The sequence below is a fragment of the Anolis carolinensis genome, chromosome 2 (genome assembly GCF_035594765.1).
Source record: "Anolis carolinensis isolate JA03-04 chromosome 2, rAnoCar3.1.pri, whole genome shotgun sequence".
Taxonomy (NCBI): Eukaryota; Metazoa; Chordata; class Lepidosauria; order Squamata; family Dactyloidae; genus Anolis; species Anolis carolinensis.
In genome coordinates this window covers 188,865,250-188,887,582 of record NC_085842.1, presented here as the reverse complement: position 1 = coordinate 188,887,582, position 22,333 = coordinate 188,865,250, and the positions used below count along the sequence as shown (strand labels likewise).

The window sequence follows — 22,333 nt, the reverse complement described above, 5'->3', positions numbered from 1 at the left end:
TCTACTATTCTAGAAGGACTATTTCCAATCACCTGAAACTCCAAAGCATACTTAGGAGGTACCAGGACAACTAGGTTGTGAGGAAAGAGAAAGAGCATAGAGATTGGTGTACTGGTGGAAACAGTGAGGAATTACATATTACTACAAGTTTTCATCCAGTTAAACAAGTAGAAGCGTTCTTAGAAATTGCACCCTTCAACTGCCACAATCACTTAAGAGACTTATATCTGGCACATGTGTCCCATGCTCATACCTGGATCTTCTTGTCTTTTCTGCTTCCTGGTATTCAGCCAATGTGTTAAACGATCTAGTAAAGAAATATGTACTTAGTTGCCTATGCAGACTAATGCAGTTGATTAAGTTGATATTGACTTCTAATAACAAATGATATTGATATTATGGCAAAGAAAAATATGGCCTTTTCTGCTCCTTTCCTTCAAGAAAATAAAGAAATTGTCACACACATATACATCAGCATTTTGGGCAGGAAAATGGGACACTTTTACTAGCTGCCCAATTATCTCTCCTCTTAGCACTTTTGCAAATGTCTGGAAATTCCCTTGGGCTGATTTTGTGGTGAAGGGAAGTCAGGAAATTGGGTTGGAAGTGTCTAACTAAATTTCTTCTTCTGTTTCAAATGAATTGTATATTCTTGTTTAACTGTCATCCATTGAGCCTTTCAAGCTGTGCTAAATGAATGTGTTAACTGGCAATTACAGCCCATTTTACCTTGGTGAAGGACTCAAGGAAGATAACCCTTTAGAAATCAAAATGAAGGAACAAAGATTATGAAGTAGAAAAAAAATTCTCAACAAAAAATTACTGTGAAAGTGCCAAATATGTTTTTTTTCCTAGAAGTATTCAAAAGAGGATATTCACAGTAAACGTAAGGCCCATGTCAGCATTTCTCTTAGAGGTTGGACCTCGGCCAACAGAAGATGGGCACCACATTATTGCCAGAAATGTCAACACAAGATACTCAAGCCCACGTGAGTAAAGATATTTCATCATCAACTGAAAGAATAGGTGATGTATGGTAGTAGCTGAAAGAAGAGAGGAACAAAAGTAGCCAGGTAAGCACTAGTCATGAAAACTTGAGAGGAAAGTTAACATCAAGGAGCATGCTTTTCAGTTGTGCTGGAAAAATGACTATAACTCAACAAACCACGTAGCTATCCCAAGTGTAAACAAATTGTATAAAATAAATGTTGAATGGACCTCTCAAGACTATGAGGCCCTAGGGAGGAAAGGGAAGGAACTCTATCTTATCCACAGTCAGGGCCCTGCTAGTGAAAACAGGATACTTTAACTGAACTGAACTATGAAGATCATATCACCAGGAAAGAATTTTGTTTTGTGGCCTATGATTCAGTGCTGAAACTGTCATATGTGGCATTCCCACAATACAGTATAGGGGCACTTATTGGCATGGTGTAATTACGATGTGTCAGCAATGCAAAACTGCACTTCTTTCTATGTCAATTCCCCCAATTTGTTTTTTTTTTTAACTTTTATATTCAAGGGTGTAGAGAATCAAATATTTTTCCTCAGTGGAAATGACAGGATTCTGCTCCAGACCAGGATATTGGAATTTATTGCACAATGGTAAGTTTCAGGACCATTGCCCAATTTTGGAAGCCATTTTTGTCTTTGGAAGCCACCCTGAGTCCCTTCGGGGAGAGAGGGTAGGTTAAGAATAAAGTATTATTATAATATTATTATTCATCACAGAAGGAGCTGGAGTGGCAACAGCTTTCACACAACTGAAGCCATCACCAAAGGTGACAGTCCTGCTACTCTGCTGGTTCTCAAACTACATGTGATAAAATCCTATGAAAGAGAACTTGTAGACAATGGGATGCACTTTGTTTTGGGGGACCCTTGCAAACAAGGTTGGCATAACATTTTTAGTCACCTGAACGCCAGGTGCAAGACAGGTCCTGCACACAGGCTTTGCTGAGATAGGGAACAGTCCCCCATGCAGCCAAACTAGTTTGCTGTACAAAATGGGGACCAGATTACATTGAGAAGTGTGCCTCATGCAAAGAGATCATGTACCCTGATTCCCAGTCTTGGAATAAATGAGCTTGACAATGCCTTTAAACTTTATGGTGAACATCGAAATGAATAAAAAATCATTTCTAGTAAAGAGCAAGTTTCAGTAGCGTTATACAACAATCATGAAGTACGCATTTTCAGTCAAAATAACCTCTAATGCATTAGTCACTCCAAGGACCTTATCACACTGGGATATACTCTGTATGCATCACCTATTTTTTAAGGACTGGGTGCATACTGTATTCAGATGAGATGCATACTCTCCACATCACACCCAATGATTATTATTCTTTGAAAATACTGCACTTTTACTCATCACGGCATAGAAGGTTGGCTTCTCCCAATCCATTTGAATGCATCCCTACATCACTTTCCCCCCCTAATATTGCGCAATGGCATCATCTGGAAGTCTCGAACTAATGTTCTCATGCGATTTTAGCAGACAGAATACATACTGATTTTCCGATCACACGTGAAAGCAGCACATTATACCGTTATTAAATCGTAGTAAATCAAAAAACACAATTAGAATCAAGTGTGCAGTTACTCTGTTTCTGTGATGTTTTGCAGACGCATTCCAATGGATTACTAACAAAATGGAGCAAACGTCATATGATAGGACCCATTCAGACTCACTTTCAAAGAGCCTCAGAAATAAGAGTATATCCGAATGTGATAAGGTCCTAGGAGTAAGTGTGTGTGCTTTTAAATCATGTATGTTATGTTGCTGACTCTTAATGCTCACCAAAAGAATTGTTACTTTCTATCCAGAGAATAACTAAAGAAACGCTGGGGATATAGAGGCAAGGAGCCACCTGGGAGAAAATAACATTTCCTGAATGAAGTATATTACTCTTTGCTATTCTAGAAGGACTGTATCCAATGCAGTTGAGACTCCAACACAGACTTGTCCAAAACAGGATGCAGAGAAAAAAATTATTAAGGTAGGAATATGAACCAACCGGGGGGGGGGGGGGGGTTGTTTATGAAGTGGGCAACCTGGCCCCACGTCATGCTCTTCAACTTCCCTAATGTCACCTTTTGATCTCCTGATACATAATCTTGTTTAAGAGCTCTTCCACACAACCATTTAATCCAGAGCAGAATGTGTATTTAACACAGCTGATTTGCTCTGAAGTAGTTACACAAGACCAACTGCACACTCCCAAGGAATCCACACAGAGCAAACTAGCTTCTGATGCTGTAAAATGTTGTAAAAGATTGAAAATGCTTGTTTTTCCCTTGGGACTGCTGTACTTCCATTGATGAAGGAGGTTGTTTTTTAATCAACTGCTCAAGTTTCAGACCTGTTTATGTTCATCCTTCATATTTGGAATTTGGATCCTTTCTGAGGCATGGCTTATGCAAAGATGGCTTTAAAAAGGTCACTTACAAAATGCTGAGGTCACCCACCACTGGGAAAAGGTGGGAAGGAAGGAAGCAAAGTGGGGAAGGCTTATAAGAGTGAAGAAGGAAGAGAGGAAGGAAGGAAGGAAGGAAGGAAGGAAGGAAGGAAGGAAGGAAGGAAGGAAGGAAGGAAGGAAGGAAGGAAGGAAGGAAGGAAGGAAAGAAAGAAAGAAAGAAAGAAAGAAAGAAAGAAAGAAAGAAAGAAAGAAAGAAAGAAAGAAAGAAAGGGATAAGAAAAGCAAGGAGGGAGGCAGGTGGGAGAGAAGGAAGGATAAGAAAGAAAGAAGGGAAGGAAAGTAAGAAACAAAGTAAGAAAGAAAACAGGGATTAGGGGGAATGTGAGGGAGAAAGGGAAAAGAAAGGATAGAATTAATAAAAAAAGACAAAAATAATAATAGAAAGAAAAGAGTGAAAAGTTTGTGAGGGAAAAGAAGGGAAGAGGAAAGAAAAAATTAAGAATGGGAAAAAGGAAGGGAGAGAGGGGGGGAAAGGGAAGTGGGAAATGTATGAGGGCTGAAAAAAGAAAGAAAGAAAAAGAAAGCAAGAAGGGGTGAACAAGGGAAGAAAGAGCAGAAGAGAATGAAGGGAAGAGAAAAGAAGGAAGAAGTATATGACAGAAAGCAAGGTGGGATGGATGAATGGATGGATGGAAGGAAGGAAGGAAGGAAGGAAGGAAGGAAGGAAGGAAGGAAGGAAGGAAGGCAGGCAGGCAAGCAAGGAAGAAAGGGAAAGGGAAAAGGGAAAAGGGGAAGGAAGGAAGGAAAATAAATAGGGAGGTAGGGAGGGAAGAGAGAGCCACAAAGAAAATGCAGGGTATATACAACAGTACACCATAAAAGGGAGCTTTGAAATAGATAAAATAACCAGATATTAACATTGCCTTAGAATCTGTATGAAAACACATTGTACAGAACCAGTATTTTAACATCAAACAGTTCAATAAATATGCCAACTTGCTTGCATTTGTGTGACTTAATCCTAGTAAACTAGATCTACTGAAGAGCAGGGTACTCTGGAATATAAAAAATTAACTTGGCATACCTTTCTTCCACAGACCAAATACAAGCAATACGATCACCAGAACCCCAAACACCCCAATCAGTGCTGGTCGACTTCGCCCTTGATCAGATTCTTAAAAACAAATGTCACAAGTTAAATGAAAATATGTCAGATCAAATTAATACAGTCAGTGACCTTAAATGTTCAAAGAAATGCATACCATTAAAACAAATTCAAAACACTGAATGAAAAATGGTCAGCCTTTTCACTGAATAATTTTGATCATTTCTGAGAAAAGAAGCGAGTGGTCCACCTTTTCAGACTCAGATGCCAACTTTAATCATACTTACAGTACAAAACTTCATACATTTCAGTAACTCTCTCCCCTATCCATACAGTATCCACTCATCATGCCTTTAAGAAATATCATTTCTCCTGCCCTTGTCCCCCCCACCACACACAGAGAGAACACATCCTGATTTGACAGTTAGTTCCCCCCCCCCCAGGAACTATCATTATCATCATCATCTTTTTCTATTTATTCCCTAAGCCAGAATTCAACATAGGATATAAATGTAATTATTTTTGTAATAAAACCTATAGATACAAAATCAGTTTCCTATTATTTCCTCATTCCAAAGGTCAACCAGGACCTCAACAGAGAGGAAGAGAAAAAAACCCCAAAGCCATTAGGAAACTCTCTCAATCCTTCAGCTTTTAGGGCAGACCAACAAATCTGGAGAAGCTCCGAGTCCTATTGAGTCTAAACCCATCACACACTGGGGCATACAAGATAATCTGGTAAGTGTAGTCTTGTCATCATAAAAGAGGACAAGGACTACATGAGACTGCTTCTGCCAAGAATTTTAGAAGGAGAGCATAACACAACATCCCAGTGTTAAATAATAAAAACATCACTGTGTGATGTGATTTGACTAGTAGCACTTAATTAGTAACACTTAACCTTGCAGTCTGCTGATGAAATCTCACTATTAGTTGAGAAAGAACATAGGGACAAATAACCAAAACACTTACCTATTGAAAGACATTCAGTTAACGCAATGGAGCTACTGGCATGTACATTGTATATGTGAATAATGCATGTAATTTTCTCAGGAAGGCCTTCATTCTTCGATAGTTTAATAGACTGCAGTCCATGATCAATAACCTCTCCTGTGTGTTCCCAATGGTATGACACAGGTAGATTGTGGGAGTAGTTCTGTGGAGGTGATGCACAGTTTACCTGGATGTCATCACTGTGGTCCGAACAGTATAAAACAGGTGGTTCTAGATATTCTGAGGAATAGAAGAGAACAGAAGTCTGCATTGTCTACTCAAAACCTGCATGACTTTCAAAATTATATGATTTTATTCTATTTTTATTAGAAACTTGTTTTTAAAAAGAACAAAAACTGAAGATCAGTTCCATGATAGAACAGCAAAGTATTTAATTTTTAAAGTAGATGTAAATAGTCTTCCCTCGACTTTAGTGGGGGTTACAGAAGAAGAGCCCTTGCGAAAATGCAAAACCACAAATATCTTGGGTGCAAGGGGAATAGGTTGCCATTGCCACAATTTCCAGGGGACTAACTCTGCCATAATCCCAGGGATAAGAGGAGAGCTGGCCTCACACACTACTTTGTTTACCCTGTGGATTCCAGTTGCTTTTCCTCTTCCTGTGTGCCACGAGTGCCTGTTTTGCCCAGGCAAAGGAAGGGTGATACCAGGCAGAACAGAATCATATGGCAAACAGGAAGAAGAGAAGGAACCAATCTTGTGCACAACTGCAACATCACTTACCCTGAAGATCTAATTCTACCTCCTCTACCTCCTCTTTCTGTCTGCCGTATGTTTCTGTTCTTTCCGATATCCCCCTTCCTTTGCACAGGTGGAACAGACATTTGCAGCACACAGAAAGAGGATGAGAGTCAGATTTGACTCATCTTCTAAGCTGCATGCTGTAAATGCCTGTCTCACCCAGGTAAAGGAAGTAGGACAGAAGCACATGGAAGAAGAGCCGGCCGCATACACTGCTTCACTTATTCAGAGGATCCAGCTCATCTTCCCCTTCCCATGTGTCATGAATGTCCATTTCATCCAGGCAAAGGAAGAGAGGTACAGTATCAGAAAAGACAGAAGCACATGGCATGCATGCCTCCTGAACAGCCTCACTGCTTATCTCCTGAGAACAGGGCTGCCACTGAATGTTCACATGGCAAGCTTAACTTCAGGAAGGCTGGTGGTAGCACAAGCTCATGAATAATCAAAATATCATGAAACAGAGATAGTATGTAGTTCTGTGTAGTATTTTAATAGGATATACACTCAGTTGTTCATATTCATTGGGTTAGTGCTGCAAAAGTGGAGAAACTGAGAAATAAAAAAATACAATTTTGGTTACCTGACAGAATAACTTTCTAAGGATAACTAGATCCTTCAGTGCAACTCAGTGGCAGAAGTTAACCACAAGAGTCGTGCTGGAGGATTTATTCCTAGATAGAGACAGCATTTAATCCGCAAATAATCAAAATCCACAAAAGTGAAATCCACAAATGTGGAAGGATGGCTGCATTTATGAAGTTATTTTGACAGTCCAAAATAGAGCAAAAAGAGGATTAGCAGAGTCAGAGACTGAAAATTAATAGAAGAAGTTTTAAAGGTAAAGGTTTTCCTCTGACATTAAGTCTAGTTGTGTCCAACTCTGGGGCTTGGTGATCATCTCCATTTCTAAGCCGAAGAGCCAGCACTGTCCGTAGACACCTCCAAGGTCATGTGGCTGGCATGACTGCATGGAGCGCCATTACCTTCCCGCCTATTGATCTACTCACATTTGCATGTTTTTGAACTGCTAGGCTGGCAGAAGCTGGGGCTAACAATGGGAGCTCACCTCGCTCCCCAGATTCAAACCGCCAACCTTTCAGTCAGCAAGTTCAGCAGCTCGCCAGTTTAACTCGCTGTGCCACCAGGGGCTATGAAGTCTTAAAACTGTTATTAAAAAATAACTGAAACTCATTTACTATATGTTTTAAGCTTGATTAATGTATTTTATGGATTATTGTTAATGGTATTTAATGTTTTGCTGTTTTTATTGATCTGTTTGGCATTGAATTTTGCCGGTTGTTGTATGCCGCCCTGAGTCCCCTCTGGTGAGAAGGGCGGGGTAGAAATGTTGCAAATAAATAAATAAATACCTATAAATGATGTGGCAACAGGTCTGGAAATGTATGTTTAATTATCTTATAACGTCAAATGCCAAGGGAATTTCTTTTCAAAAGTATCAGGGACAATCTTCAGTCATTGTAAACCTCCTTTTGAAGATTTCTTACCCAGAAAACCCAATGATGAGATCCAAAATGAAACAAGTGACAGTGCCAGAAAATAAGCTCCCAGATCGGATGGAACTCAGTAAGGTTTCTGCCTGGCCTAAGAGATTAATTTTGGGGGTGTGGCATCAACAGGCACAGCTATGGTGACAGAGTTCTGTCTTTGTAAGAATAATAATAATAATAATAATAATAATAATAATAATAATAATAATAATAAAAGCTTTATTTGTACCCTCCCTCCTCTCTTCCCAAAGGGGTACAAATAAAGCTTATTATTATTATTATTATTATTATTATTATTATTATTATTATTATTATTACAAAGACAGAACTCTGTCACCATAGCTGTGCTTGGATCTCTCCCATAATGTTTTTCTGCTGCACCAAGTGTGGCGAAAATAGAAAAACAGTTGCAGGGATGCAAACAACCTCATGTTGCCTATTAAATCCATGTGACAGGTTATTCTGGGTCCCTCCCAGAGGGTCCTAAGGCTTTTCTTTAAACAGGCCTTTGGGAACTATTTAAGGGACAAGTGTTTTAGTAGCTGTGCTGCACTTATTTTTTGTTCTTTAAATGATATATATTTAATTGCTTTTAATTCTATTGCTTTAATTATATACATGTCAATTTCTGGAAGCTAGAACTGGATGAAAGGCAGAATAAAAATAAAATTAAAATGGGCGGTATCTTCTCTCTACCGCCTTTGAAAAGATAATAAGAGAAAAAGGGAAAGGAAAGAAGGCACAGGCCAGCAAAATATATACAATGCTAATAGAGGCTGATGGATGTACAATAAGGAATTTTTAAAGTATGTGGAAAATGGAGTTTCAAATCACGGAACAAGAGATGAGAAATGTGGTAGAGACAATAGGGAATACCATTGAAAAGGAATACCAAAGTACGAGAAATGAGGAGGAAAATATTGCACAAATGGTATCGTACACCTTGCAAATTAGCATACTACTATAAAAAGGGGAGTAGTCAGTGCTGGTATAGATGTTATCAGAAAGGGCAGTTTATGCATATGATGTGGGAATGTGAATATGTACAATATTTTTGGCAGACTATACAAAATGAGTCAATACTAGGAAATGAGTGGGTCATAACAAAGGAAATAGTGGTATTAGGGAAAAGAGAGGAAACGGGAAATAAAAGGGAAATAAAAGAAGCAATAACTGAATGTGCACAAGCAGTAATAGTATTAGGGTGGAATGATAAATCAAAATGGACAGTAAATAAATGGTACCAATATATGGTGGAGCAAATGGAATTTAGAATTATGAATGTGAAATTAAATGTTATAAAAAACAATGAAGATAGAATGACAGAAATGCAAGAAAGATGGACAAGGGTAAAGAACTATATCATGAATCAATCCGGAGATCAAGCCATAAGAAATAAGATACAAATGTTATATCGTATATAGGACTAGCTGTGCCCGGCCACGCGTTGCTGTGGCGTTGTCTGGTGGTGTTGGTGAGAAATTGTTGAGGTAGTGGTGGTATTGAATGTCTGTTGTATGGTTGTCTTTATGTTTAGTATGCACACTGAAGTGGATTATATGGCAGTGTGGAGTCAAGATAATCCAGTTCAAAGTAGATAATATAAGATTCTAAATGGATTATATTGCTGTTTGGAAGGGCCTTGAGTCTACACTGCCATATAATCCAGTTAAAATCTGATAATCTGTGGAAGAGGCCTAAATGAGGCCTAACTGTGCCTGTCCCCTGGGCTGAGTGATTTGCTAGGAGACCAAGTGGGCGGAGCTTAGCCTTCTAACTGGCAGCAATTGGATAAAAACAATTATTCCTCTCCCTCTAATTAGGACTTTATTTTTCTTTTCTTTTTGTTGTATCAACCTAGAGCCGTGGATGATGGGTTGTGTTGTCAAATTTCGAGATTGGGGGGCCTGTAGTTTTGTTGTTTTGTCTGCTGCCCTGATGCCATCACTCTTTTATATATATAGATGGGAATGTATAAGATAGAGATATAAAGATTGTCTCAAAAAGAAATGAAAACAATCCTCGGGTTGGTAGTGGGAACTGTAAATGTTTTGTATGTGTACGGTATGTATTTAAAACACACTATTATTGTGTTTTAAAAATAAAAAATCATTAAAAATAAATAAAATAAAATTAAAAATATGTTGTTTAAGATGGGTAGAACAGCAAGCAGAAAATAGCAAATACAGTAGAGTCTCACTTATCCAAGCTAAACGGGGCGGCAGAAGCTTGGATAAGCGAATATTTATTTATTTATTTATTTATTTTTCAAACTTATATGCCGCCACTCCCCTAGGGCTCGGAGCGGCTTACAAGAACCGGCTAAAATCAACAATTTAAAAAACATTTTAAAAACATCATTTAAAAAAAAAAATCTTTAAAACATCCTAAAAGCACCTTTTAAAACATCAGCAACAGAACTCAAAAGCCTGCCGAAACAGGTGTGTCTTACATGCCCTGCGGAAGGCCAACAAGTCCCGCAAGGCACGAACTTCAGGTGGCAAGGTGTTCCACAGAGATGGCGCCACTACTGAAAAGGCTCTGCGTCTAGTTGCAGTTAGACGCAAGGTCTTAAAACTGGGGACTTCCAGCAGGTCTTGGTCCTCAGAACGGAGGGATCTCTGGGGTTTGTAAGGGGTGAGGCGGTCCCTCAGGTACATCGGCCCTGGACCATGTAAGGCCTTGAAGGTAAGCACCATCACTTTGAAAGTGATCCGGTGCTCAATTGGTAACCAGTGCAGCTGCCGTAAGATTGGTGTTATGTGGCATCTTATGGGGACTCCCGCAAGGAGCCGGGCAGCTGCATTTTGCACCAATTTGAGCTTCCGGATCACCGACACAGGAAGGCCAATGTAAAGGGCATTACAGTAATCCAGTCTCGAGATGACTGTAGCCTGGATCACTGTAGCCAGGTTGTCCCTAGATAGATAGGGGGCTAGCCGTCTAGCCTGCCGAAGATGAAAAAAGGCAGTTTTGGTAACGGCGGAGACCTGGGCCTGCATCGTCAGTGAAGGGTCCAAGAGGACTCCCAGACTCTTTACTAGTGAAGACAGGCGTAGCACTTCACCATCCAGGGTTGGCAACTGGATATCCCCACTGCCCGGTCGGCCCAGCCATAGGAACTCCGTCTTTGCTGGATTCACCCTCAAACTACTGGAACGCAACCATCCAATAATGGCCTCGAGGCACTGGTGAAAACTGTCGGGTACAGACTCCGGTTGGCCTTCCATCTTTAACACAAGCTGAGTGTCGTCAGCATATTGATAACACTCGAGCCCGAAATCTCGGACCAGCTGAGCAAGTTATTATCTTGGATAATAAGGAGGAATTAAGGAAAAGCCTATAAAACATCAAATTAGGTTATGATTTTACAAGTTAAGCACCAAAACTTCATGCTATACAACAAATTTGACATAAAAAGTAGTTCAATACGCAGTAATGTTATGTTGTAATTACTGTATTTACGAATTTAGCACCAAAATATCATGATATATTGAAAACATTGACTACAAAAATGGCTTGGATTATCCAGAGGCTTGGATAAGCGAGGCTTGGATAAGTGAGACTCTACTGTACATTAAATAACTATAATAATAATAATAATAATAATAATAATAATAATAATAATAATAATAATAATTTTATTTTTATACCCCGCCCCATCTCCCCGAGGGGACTTGGGGCGGCTTACATGGGGCCAAGCCCAGGCAAAACAGACAATATAAAACATAACAATAAAACAAATCAATTAATAATAAAACAAGTCATAAAACAAATGAGGTCATATAAAACAAACATGCTTGATAAAATCCTGGGTTGGCTCCTAAAAAGAACTGAGCCATAAAAGTGCTAATAGTGTCAGATACAGTTGAGGAGAGGACGGTACAAAACCAATATCCCATTAAAGTGCTGGGGAAGGCATAAACAAAGGAGACTATGGCCGGCTAAAGGAATAAAGTGCAGTAAAAATAAAAATGGGCAACAGGTCAATTTTTTGCTATGGAAGTCAACTACTGAAGAAAGGTGGGAAGAAAGTGCAAAAGCAGAGTTATAGCTAAACACTTGGGAAAACAAAAATAATTATCATTGCAAATTTATATCATTTTAAAGTGGATGATAAAGATATTGGTACAGTTTAAGGTTTTGTATAACTTGTCTAAGCCATTAATCAAAATGGAGATTAAATCCAAAATAAAGATAAATAGAAGAACAGTTGTGAAGATAGCATACACTATCCTAAGTGTAAAACTATACAATGGAACCAACTTTGTTGTCCATGCCATAGTCTACCAGATTTCTAAATATACTTGTGCTTCAGTATCTTTTTTCACTTTTAATGTACTAAACATACCAAGTTGTATCAAACTGTGACCATTATTTCCTGTGCTGTTCTATGACCAAAATAAATGATTTGATATGCTTGTGAAACCTGGACACTGAAGAAAGCTGCCAAAAAAAGTATCAATTCATCTAAACTGTGATGCTGGAGGAAGATTATATGGGTACCACAGACTGCTAGAAAAACAAATAAAGGGGTCTGAAATCAAATCAAGCCTAAACTTTCCCTGGAAACCAAAATGCAGAGGGGCGTATCATGACACAACACAACTAATTAGAAAAATGGCAATGTTCAGCAAACAGGGCGGCAGCAGGGGAAAAAACGTATGAAAAGTGGATAGACTCAATCAAAGGAAACACAGCTTGACTCAGCAAGATACCGATGTATTTGTAGGGTGGACATAGTTGAAGTTGACCCAATGGAAATTAACAACAAAAATAAAGTAATTTGTATATTCCATCGTTGAAGATACTGTTATATTCAGCCATTACTGGACACTTGTGCAGTTGGAGTACCCGTGTCACACTGAGTATATACTTGAGTATAAGCCTAGTTTTTCAGCCCTTTTTTTAAGACTGAAAAAGCCCCCCTCGGCTTATACTCGGGTGAGGGTCCTGGTGGGCTTATATTTGGGTCAGCTTATACTCGAGAATATATGGTACATTTATTATTTTTCTCTATTTTTATAATTATTATTAATAATAAATTTATTTTACTCTGATCTTATTATTATTGAATTTATTATTTTACTCTATTATATGTATTATTTTCCTGTATTATTTATTATTATTATTATTATTATTATTATTATTACATGTATTATTTTACTCTATTATTATTAAAAGGATACATAAGCACATTTACATTGAAGATGAGAATAATGATTTGATCAGAGTTGGACAGTCTTATCTTAAATTTGAGCTTTATGTAGATATTCAAAAACATTTAACCTACTGATGCCTCAATTAATGTAATTTTATTGGTATCTATTTTTATTTCTGAAATTTAACCACCCTCGGTATATACTGGAGTCAATGTTTTCCCAGTTTTTTGTGGTAATATTAGGTTCCTCAGCTTATATTTGGGTCAGCTTATACTCGAGTATATACGGTAAGTTACATAACATACATTACTTTCAAGCTAAGTGCTGGCACAATCTGCAATGCAATGAAGCACTGTATATAGCACTGCAGTGCATCATCTGTTAGACTACAATATTATTTAAAGTTTTTACTACAGTAGCCAAACCGTTTATTGCTCTGTATGTTTTTACAAATAGTTGATTGTTGGAAGAAAAAGAAAAAAACCCTCTGCTCTGCACTTTATATGTCTACTAGCTGTGCCCGGCCATGCGTTGCTGTGGCTGATGGGAATCATTTGTTGACCAGTTGGAATAGCAGTGAATAGCCTTGCAGTCTTAAAGTCTGGGTGTTTTCTCCTTACGTGAATCCTTGTTTGGTGAGCTGGAATACAGTGGAATAGGTTTGCTGCTTGGAAGGTTGGGTTGTAGGGAAATGTTTTTTTAGCCAATTTGAATGGCACTGAATAGCCTCGCTGTTTCAAAGACTGACTGCTTTCTACATAGGGGCATCCTTTCTTGGGCGGGCTGAATGAGATGGAGTAGCCTCATGGCTTGAAACCCTGAGGGTGTACTATGATGGGGAAATGTTGGTTGGTTAGGTTGAACAGCACTGAATAGCCTTGCTGTCTGGAAGCCTGGTTGTTTCCTGCTTGGGGGAATCCTTTGTTGGGAGGTGTTAGCTGGCCCTGTTGGTTTGCTGTCTGGAATTCCCATTTTCAGAGTGTTTCTCTTTATTGAATGTCCTGATTTTAGAGATGATATTGTTCTGTATTATGACACCACAGTAATTGTAGATATGATATTTATTGCCTGAGAGCACAGGCAGGCGGAAGAGAGAGAGAGAGAGGTCCAGGCAGGTGAGGCTGGGAAGGGAGGGCCTTCGTCCGAAGAGGGGGGAAGGGGAGGGAGGGTTTAGGACCCTTTAAGCCGGGGGGGGGGTCTGTTCCCGGCCTTGAGGCCACCCCTTCAGGCCTCTATCTCCAAACGAAAATAAATGGTTAAAAGAAAAGAAACCTTGGTCCTTGCGGCCTCCCTCCAGCCTGGCTCTTCGGGGGGGGGGGGGTGGGGGGGGGGAGGAGTTTCCGGCTCCGGCTCTCTCCTGGCCGGGGCCGCCCTGAGGCCTGCGGGGCACGGAGGAGGCTGCGGTGGTCTTCGTGGGGGGGGCCTTTCTGGAAGCCCCCCCCCCCGCCTTCGCCTCTGTAGGCCTCAACATCAAGAAAAGAAAAGAAAAGAAAAACCTTGGGGCCTCGCGACCCTCCTCTTCGGCGGGCGTCACAGGCCCCGCTGCGTGGAGGCCCCTCCTCCTCCGACCACCATGGGGCCTTCCAGCCAGGCTGACGGCTAGGGTTTTAAGGCCCCATGGAGGTTTGTGACGGGATTTTTTATTGTATCAACCTAGAGGCGTGAATGATGGGCTGTGTTGTCCAATTTCGAGGTTGGGGGGCCCGTAGTTTAGTTGTTTTGCTCGGTGCCCGAATTCCATCACTCTTTTATATATATAGATGCAACTAGAATTTACAATTGATCTTGTAGATTGCTACTTACCTAATATTTTCAGACAGAAATGACAGTATTCTAATTTAGTTCCCATTTGTATTTCTGCTGTGTAAAGTCCATCATCACTGTGTGACACATTTTTGATAATCAAGTTGCCATTTGAATGATCAGAGGTCCCATTCCACTCATGCACTATGTTTTCTTCTTTTTTCCAGGTAATATACGTCGGGGTGCCAATAACTACTGGCGCCAAGAGAGCATCTTTTCCTTTAAGGCCAATTATGTTCTGCAAACAATCACCTACAATCAAAGAAATAAAAATATGGAAAATACCTGTAAGATGCCTGACTGATCCTGAAATAGGATTCAGCATATTAACTAAAATATTTATGAGGGAAAGAAAACACTGGAAGAGACAACCTGATTCCCCAAAACAATAAACATCACAGAATCATAGAGTTGGAAGAGACCTTGTGGGGCATCCAGTCCAACCCCCTGCCGAGAAGCAGGAAATCGCATTCAAAGCACCCCCAACAAATGGCCATCCAGCTTCTGCTTAAAAGCCTCCAAAGAAGGAGCCTCCGCCACACTCACAATTATGTATGTGTGCCTTCAAGATGCCGGTCGACTTATGGAGACCCCCATGAATTCCATTGATTTTTCTTTGGCAAGGAATACTTAAATGTGATTTTGCCACTTTCTTCCTTTGAAAGAAGTATTCATTGGCATTTCCCCATCCATGTACTAACCCTGCTAAGCCTCCAAGATCAGAGCTCCCTCCTCTTTTGTCCTTCACATTACTATTCCTAATCAAGCATGCAATAGCCAGAATCTACATACAAGCTTCAATTGCAAAAATATTAGAATCAGTCATTCCATCATATCCCCAATTTCTATGTATGGTTGTGAAAAATGAAGTGAAGAAGGCCAACAGGACAAATATCAACTTTTTTGAAATGTGATGCTGAAAGGTAGTTCTACGGATACTGCAGACTGCCAAAAAGATAAATGAATGGATCTGAAACCAAATGATGGCAAAACTCTCACTAGAAGCCAAAATGACTAAAATGAGGTTATCATACTTTGGACACATCAGTAAATAACTGAGTCTTTGGAAAAAATGTTAATGTTAGAAAACATCAGCAGCTATTAGAAAAGGTAATAAGAAAAAGGATGACTGGATTGCAGATGGAATGGATATAAACATAACGACAAAACATTCACAATTATTACAAAACAATTACGAAAGTAAATGGAAAGAAATAAGAAATGATCTTAAGAAGTGGACCTATACTGGGCAGAATCTCAATAGTTAAAACAAATATTCTACCAAACTTGATGTTCCTCTTCCAAAATTTGCCAATAATTGGGAGTAAGCAAATTTTTAATGAATGGAATAAGGCCCTACTAAAATGTATATGGAACAACAAGAAACCAAGGATAAATATACTAATTTGATTGAAGACAAAAGAAAATGTGGATTTGGATTACCAAATCTGAATTTATACTTCGAGGCAAGTGCCCTAGAATGGGTAAAGGACTGGGCAACTTTAATTAAAAGAAAAACACTAATATTAGGACACAATTTGCGAGCAGGCTGGCACGCATATATATGGTACAACAGAAAAAAGATAGAAAAAACTTCAATAATCACTTCATACGATCAGCGTTATTGAGGATCTGGGATATGTACAAATGGAATTTTCATAGTAAAACTCCTTTATGGATCTCCCCCATTGGAAACATGCCAAGGAAGAGAGCTAGAACTTCCTCACTGTGAGAGCTGTTCAGCAGTGGAACACTCTGCCCCGGAGTGTGGTGGAAGCTCCTTCTTTGGAGGCTTTTAAGCAGAGGCTGGATGGCTTTGAATGAGATTTTCCTGCTTCTTGCAGGGGGTTGGACTGGATAGCCCGTGATGTCTCTTCCGACTCTGTAAAAATAATGAATATGAAATGAAGAGCCAGGATGAAGTTAAAATTAAATTAAAAAATATATCCTGGTTCCAATATAGACAAATAAAAGAATATTTCAAAGAAGATAAGAAAATAGGATTCAAGGAAAAAGCATCAATTTGGAATATTATCTTGGCAAACAGGAAAATATTTATTGCAAAAATGTACAAAATATTATTGGAATAGAATCCAGAGAAAGAACAAATAAAGGAATGTATGATTAGGTGGGCTAATAATATTGGTAGGACAATTATGTTAAATGAACGTGAGACATTATGGACCAAAAAACTAAATTATACATATGCATATGAGATGAAAGAAAATTGGTTGAAGATGATGTATCAATGACCCCTCAGAAAATTGCCAAATTCTCAAAAGATACCAGCTATAAGTGCTGGAAATGTGAGAAAAAAGGAACCTTTTACCATATGTGGTGGTTATGTGAGAAAGCAAAAGGTTTCTGGAAAGTCATCCACCAAACAGCCCAAAAAATATTGAAAATTAAGATACCACTAAAATCGGAATACTTTTTGTTAGGGATGACAAATATGGACTGGAACATGAACACAGATAAACTCTTTACTGTAGCAAGAATTGTATTCACCAGAACATGGAGACAAATTGTTATACCAGGCAAAGAAGAATGGATAGGAAAAATGATAGATATTATGAATATGGACCTAATAACTTCATTGATGTGTAGATCACAAGGAAAAGATATTAAAACAACGGACTGTACCCTCTTTAAGGACTGGCCGAAGGAAAACAAAATCAAATTGATAATTTAGCAATAACGAGATCAGAACTGTAAGCTACTGCAGAAAGAGCAAAAAGAAACAGAAGAATATTAGACTGCAAAAGAGGAAACTAATAAAGTCTCACTTATCCAACACTCGCTTATCCAATGTTCTGGATTATCCAACACATTTTTGTAGTCGATGTTTTCAATAAATCGTGATATTTTGGTGCTAAATTTGTAAATACAATAATTACTACATAGCATTATTTAGTATTGAACTACTTTTTCTGTCAAATTTGTTGTATAACATGATGTTTTGGTGCTTAATTTGTAAAATCATAACCTAATTTGATGTTTAATAGGATTTTCCTTAATCCCTCCTTATTATCCAACATATTGGCTTATCCAACTTTCTGCTGGCCCGTTTACGTTGGATAAGCGAGACTCTACTGTACATATAACCACCATGAAGAAGAATTTAAGGACATTTTTTCTTTTTCTCTTTTCCCCCTTACCTACCCTTTTCTCCCCTTCCTTTTCCCTTTTCCTATTTCCTCTTCCGTTTTTTGGGTCCCCCCCCCACATTTTATCATATGTATTAAAATCCTTCAACTTTTTTTTAAAAAAGAAAAGGGATGACCAATATACAGATAGGTTTATTCAATTAACAAAGCCAAAGCCTTGAATTTGTGAGACAAGAGCAGCAATATGGTGTGATCTCTCATTCATCCTGTCTCCAGAAGGGGAAGATGATTAGATGTCAAACAATAGCAACAAGTGGAATAAGTGAGTGGGGCCAGGCTGGATTTTCCCCCTTCTGCACTTACCAACCTGCTTCCCAACTTGGTGTCTTTTTCAGCCAGACAGCAGAGGTTGCTGCTGTTGCCACTGTATGGCTACAGTTCCATGTACTGCATCTCCCAAACCCTCTCTTTGGTTGCTTGAGACAAGGCTTGCCTTCCTTTTATGTAACTTGAAAACTTTCTCTGATTCAGACTGTGTCTCCACTTTGCCAAACTTCCGCTCTCAGGAAGTGCCATCTTGGGTCAGCCTTCCTCCCTCCACTTTGCAAACTGTGCTCAGAAGCAGTCCAGCATTAGAGGAATCTATCTCCTGCCAGTGGATCTGCCTGAGGGCTGGCAGCAGCAGATACTGAGCCCACGTTCTCTGTCAGATAGTCTATTGGCTCCCTCTCTGGATGCCTGGGACATAGCCGCTGCCAGTGCTAGATTTAGGACAAATGAAACAGTGTTCTAGTTAAATTATGATGTCTGTTACTTGAGCCCTGAAAGAGGTAGGCCTGGTAGGCCTACACTGCCTGCCTTGTGGCACAATCCCATATACAGTAGAGTCTCACTTATCCAACACTAGCTTATCCAACGTTCTGGATTATCCAACACATTTTTGTAGTCAATGTTTTCAATATATCGTGATATTTTGGTGCTAAATTCATAAATACAGTAATTACTACATAGCATTACTGAGTATTGAACTACTTTTTCTGTCAAATTTGTTGTATAACATGATGTTTTGGTGCTTAATTTGTAAAATCATAACCTAATTTGATGTTTAATAGGCTTTTCCTTAATCCCTCCTTATTATCCAACATATTCGCTTATCCAACGTTCTGCTGGCCCGTTTATGTTGGATAAGTGAGACTGTACTGTACTATCAACTCTGTCATTATGTCTGGAATTGCTCCAAAACAGAACACCTTCAAATTTAGAATTGCACCACATAAGCAAAAGCCATCATAAAAAAATTTTGGAGGCAGGAAGATGAGCCCGCCCCCTGGCCAACCTGTGCTTAAGCACACCTAAGCACAATGGTAAATCTGGCACTATCCACTGCACTGCAGCTGTGCCAGGAACCTGGACAAACTGATATCTCTTCTGGACTGGACCTTTGGCTTTATCCATGGTTTACACACATGGTGAGTTTGGAACCATGAGAAACTATATGGAATATTAAAGACATCTACATGAGTCATATGCCTTGAATCAGACTAGAATTTGCTCCTCAATGTCCACACCATGTGCAGGAATTTCTGGCTTTTAACAGAGTAAAATCAGACAACCCAATTAGCAGAAGTCAGGGAATGCTTCAGATGTTCCCCAAAATTCCAGAGTAGCCCCGGAGTTTGAAAGCTGGGCTGGTTGTAATTCAGATCAACCCAGCTGTTCATATGGGCCAGTGCCACTCCATGGCACAGAAAAAAATGGGATGTCTCTCACCTTTTCTGCTGTTTGTCGCTGAAGCTAGGAAGAATTCCTGGCTATTGCTGAGCACCTTTGCTGATGTTGGCAAAAGGCAGAGACACAACCGGAGGAAAGGAGAGATATCACTCCTTTCTTTTCTCCAACTCACATGGGTGTTTTTGCTGCTAGGAAAAAATTAGTTGTACAGTAGAGTCTCACTTATCCAACATTCGCTTATCCAATGTTCTGGATTATCCAACGCAGTCTGCCTCCAGCCTGGATCCACAGCTGTTTCTCTAGGCAGTAAGGATTGAACTTTTTATGGATTAAATTTCTGACAATGTTGTTACTATAAGTTCATATTATGCTATTCTATCTTTATTTGTAGTCAATTTGTTAGTAGCCAATGTTTTTGTTGTCAATGTTTTCAATACATTGCGATGTTTTGGTGCTAAATCCATAAATTCAGTAATTACTACATAACTTTACTGTGTATTGAACTGCTTTTTCTGTCGATTTGTTGTAAAACATAATGTTTTGGTGCTTAATTTGTAAAATCATAATGTAATTTGGCATTTAATAAGCTTTTCCTTAATCCCTCATTATCCAATAGTTTTGTTTATCCAATGTTCTGCTGGCCTGTTTATGTTGGATAAGTGAGACTGTATTTCCATTGAAGAAGAATTGGAAAAGAATATGTGAAGACCAGGAGACAATGTGAGAAGGCAAAAGAAGATACAACCAATTGACTTAAAATTAAAATGATGAGCATCCTCAATATATTATGTAATATGTGTTAAAGACATAGAGATGAAGACTTGTTGGAACAATGATACTAATATTGTAAAAGAAGCCCTTGTTCATCTTTGCTTTCTTCTCGTGACATACTAGACATTTGTAAAGATGCAATTAACCAATAATTACATCTATTGTCCCCAAATTTTTCTTCCCTTGTCCTCCATCCCTTACTTTCCTAGAAAACGTTTAATAAAAAACAAGGGGGGGGGGGAGAGAGAGAGAGAGAGAGAGAGAGATCGGTCTCCCTTTTAGATTAGCCACTTGTCATTTTGGTATCACTACATGATACCAAGCATATTGTTATCTATACACACTATCTATCTATCTATACACACAATAAAAGTGAAAATCTGTGTGTATGTGGCATACACAGACAGCCTCCAGCCTCCACAAACAGCTATAGTTTCAAGTGCTGAGAAGCCTACAAAGGCACTCCTTCCACTGACATTGCAGGTTATGAGCGCCATGAACATGTACCCAAACCCTGCCAATGTCCTCCTCAAACACTACGGCCTACCGGATTTGGGGACCATTTCATCCTAGATTTTACATGTTTCTTCCACCACAGGCAGGCATCCCAGGGTTCCTTTCTTTTTCCATTGGTGTGGAATTTGCATGACCCCTCCCACTACCTCTCCTTAACCCTTTCTTATGCTTTTCAACTCTGTCCGCATAACAAACAGTAGAACTGAGCAGCAACTACACATACTGGAGGAGTTTGCCGGATTGACTCTACCTGATGGAAGTTGTAGTTCACCCTGCATCAAGTCAGAGCACTGTGACCCCCACTGACAATGGACCTGGACCACATTTGACACAAAGAACCCCCATGGCTGATAGAACGTACTGGAGGGATTTGGGGGGTATTCACCTAGATTTATAGTTGTTGTAGGTACTGGGATTTATAGTTCACCTGCAATCAAAGAGCACTCTGGACTCCACCATCGATGGACCTGAAACTAACTTGGCACACAGAACCCTCATGACCAACAAAAAATACTGGAGGTCTTTGGAGGGATTTCTAGGAGTTTTAGTTCTCCTACATCCAGAGCACACTATGAACCCAAACAATGATGGATCTGGACACTTGGCATGTATACCCAATATGCCCAAATTTGAATACTAGTCGGCTTTGAGGCGAATTGGCCTGGACATTTTGGAGTTGTAGGTACTGGGATGTATAGTTCACTTGCAATCAAAGAGCACTCCGAACCCCACCGATGATGGACCGGGACCAAATTTGGCATAGAGAAGCCCCATGACCAACTGAACATACTGGAGAAGTTTGGGGGAAAGAGAGTTATAGTTCACCTGTATCCAGAAAAGCAGTGACCCCCCCCATCACCACCAATGGACTTGGACCATATTTGGCATAGAGAAGTCCCATGACCAACTGAACATACTGCAGGAGTTGGTGGAAATTGCCCTTGGGAGTTGTACTTCACCTGCATCCAGAAAGCACTGAACCAGCAAAAAATACTAGAGATCTTTGGGGAAAATTCACCTTGATTTGGGGGAGTTGTAGTTCACCTACATCCACAGAGCACTGTTAACCCAAACCTCATTGGATCTGGACCAAACTTGGCACACATACCTGATATGCTGAAATTTCATTACTGGAGGGGTTGGGGAAAACTGACCTTTGTTTCTGGAAGATGTAGTTCACCCACAATTAGGGAAACTGACCTCCACCGATGATGGACCTGCTCCAAACTTGGTACACAGAACCAACATGACTAACAACAGTGTTGTAGCGTTTTAGTTTACCCTACAGCCAGAGAGCACACTGGACCCCACCCATGATACAGTCAGAGAAAACTTGCCCAACACAACAAACTTGAAGTCCTGATGGAGTTTCTCGGGATTAACCTGCCATGATGTCAGTTGTAGTTCACTCACAACCTTAATGCACTTCATACAATTAAAACATTGACTT

The 22,333-nt window shown here is 39.5% G+C and overlaps 1 protein-coding gene across 6 annotated transcripts in view; it reads right to left on the bottom strand.

Moving 5' to 3' along the window:
• Positions 1-22,333, bottom strand: part of LOC100564742 (uncharacterized) — a 36,892-nt gene that overhangs the window by 14,073 nt on the left and 486 nt on the right. For 4 of the 6 annotated variants that reach the window (XM_062971344.1, XM_062971342.1, XM_062971341.1 and 1 more), the window contains exons 2-6: positions 16,486-16,640; positions 14,759-15,010; positions 5,500-5,760; positions 4,507-4,596; positions 254-307 (exon numbers count right to left, since the gene is read on the bottom strand). In XM_062971344.1, the coding sequence (XP_062827414.1) occupies positions 254-307; positions 4,507-4,596; positions 5,500-5,760; positions 14,759-15,010; positions 16,486-16,640 (812 nt within the window). Of the gene's footprint in view, positions 1-253; positions 308-4,506; positions 4,597-5,499; positions 5,761-14,758; positions 15,011-16,485; positions 16,641-20,914; positions 21,732-22,333 lie in introns of those variants that run through there. The other 2 variants (XM_062971345.1, XM_008119745.3) reach the window with 2 other exon arrangements.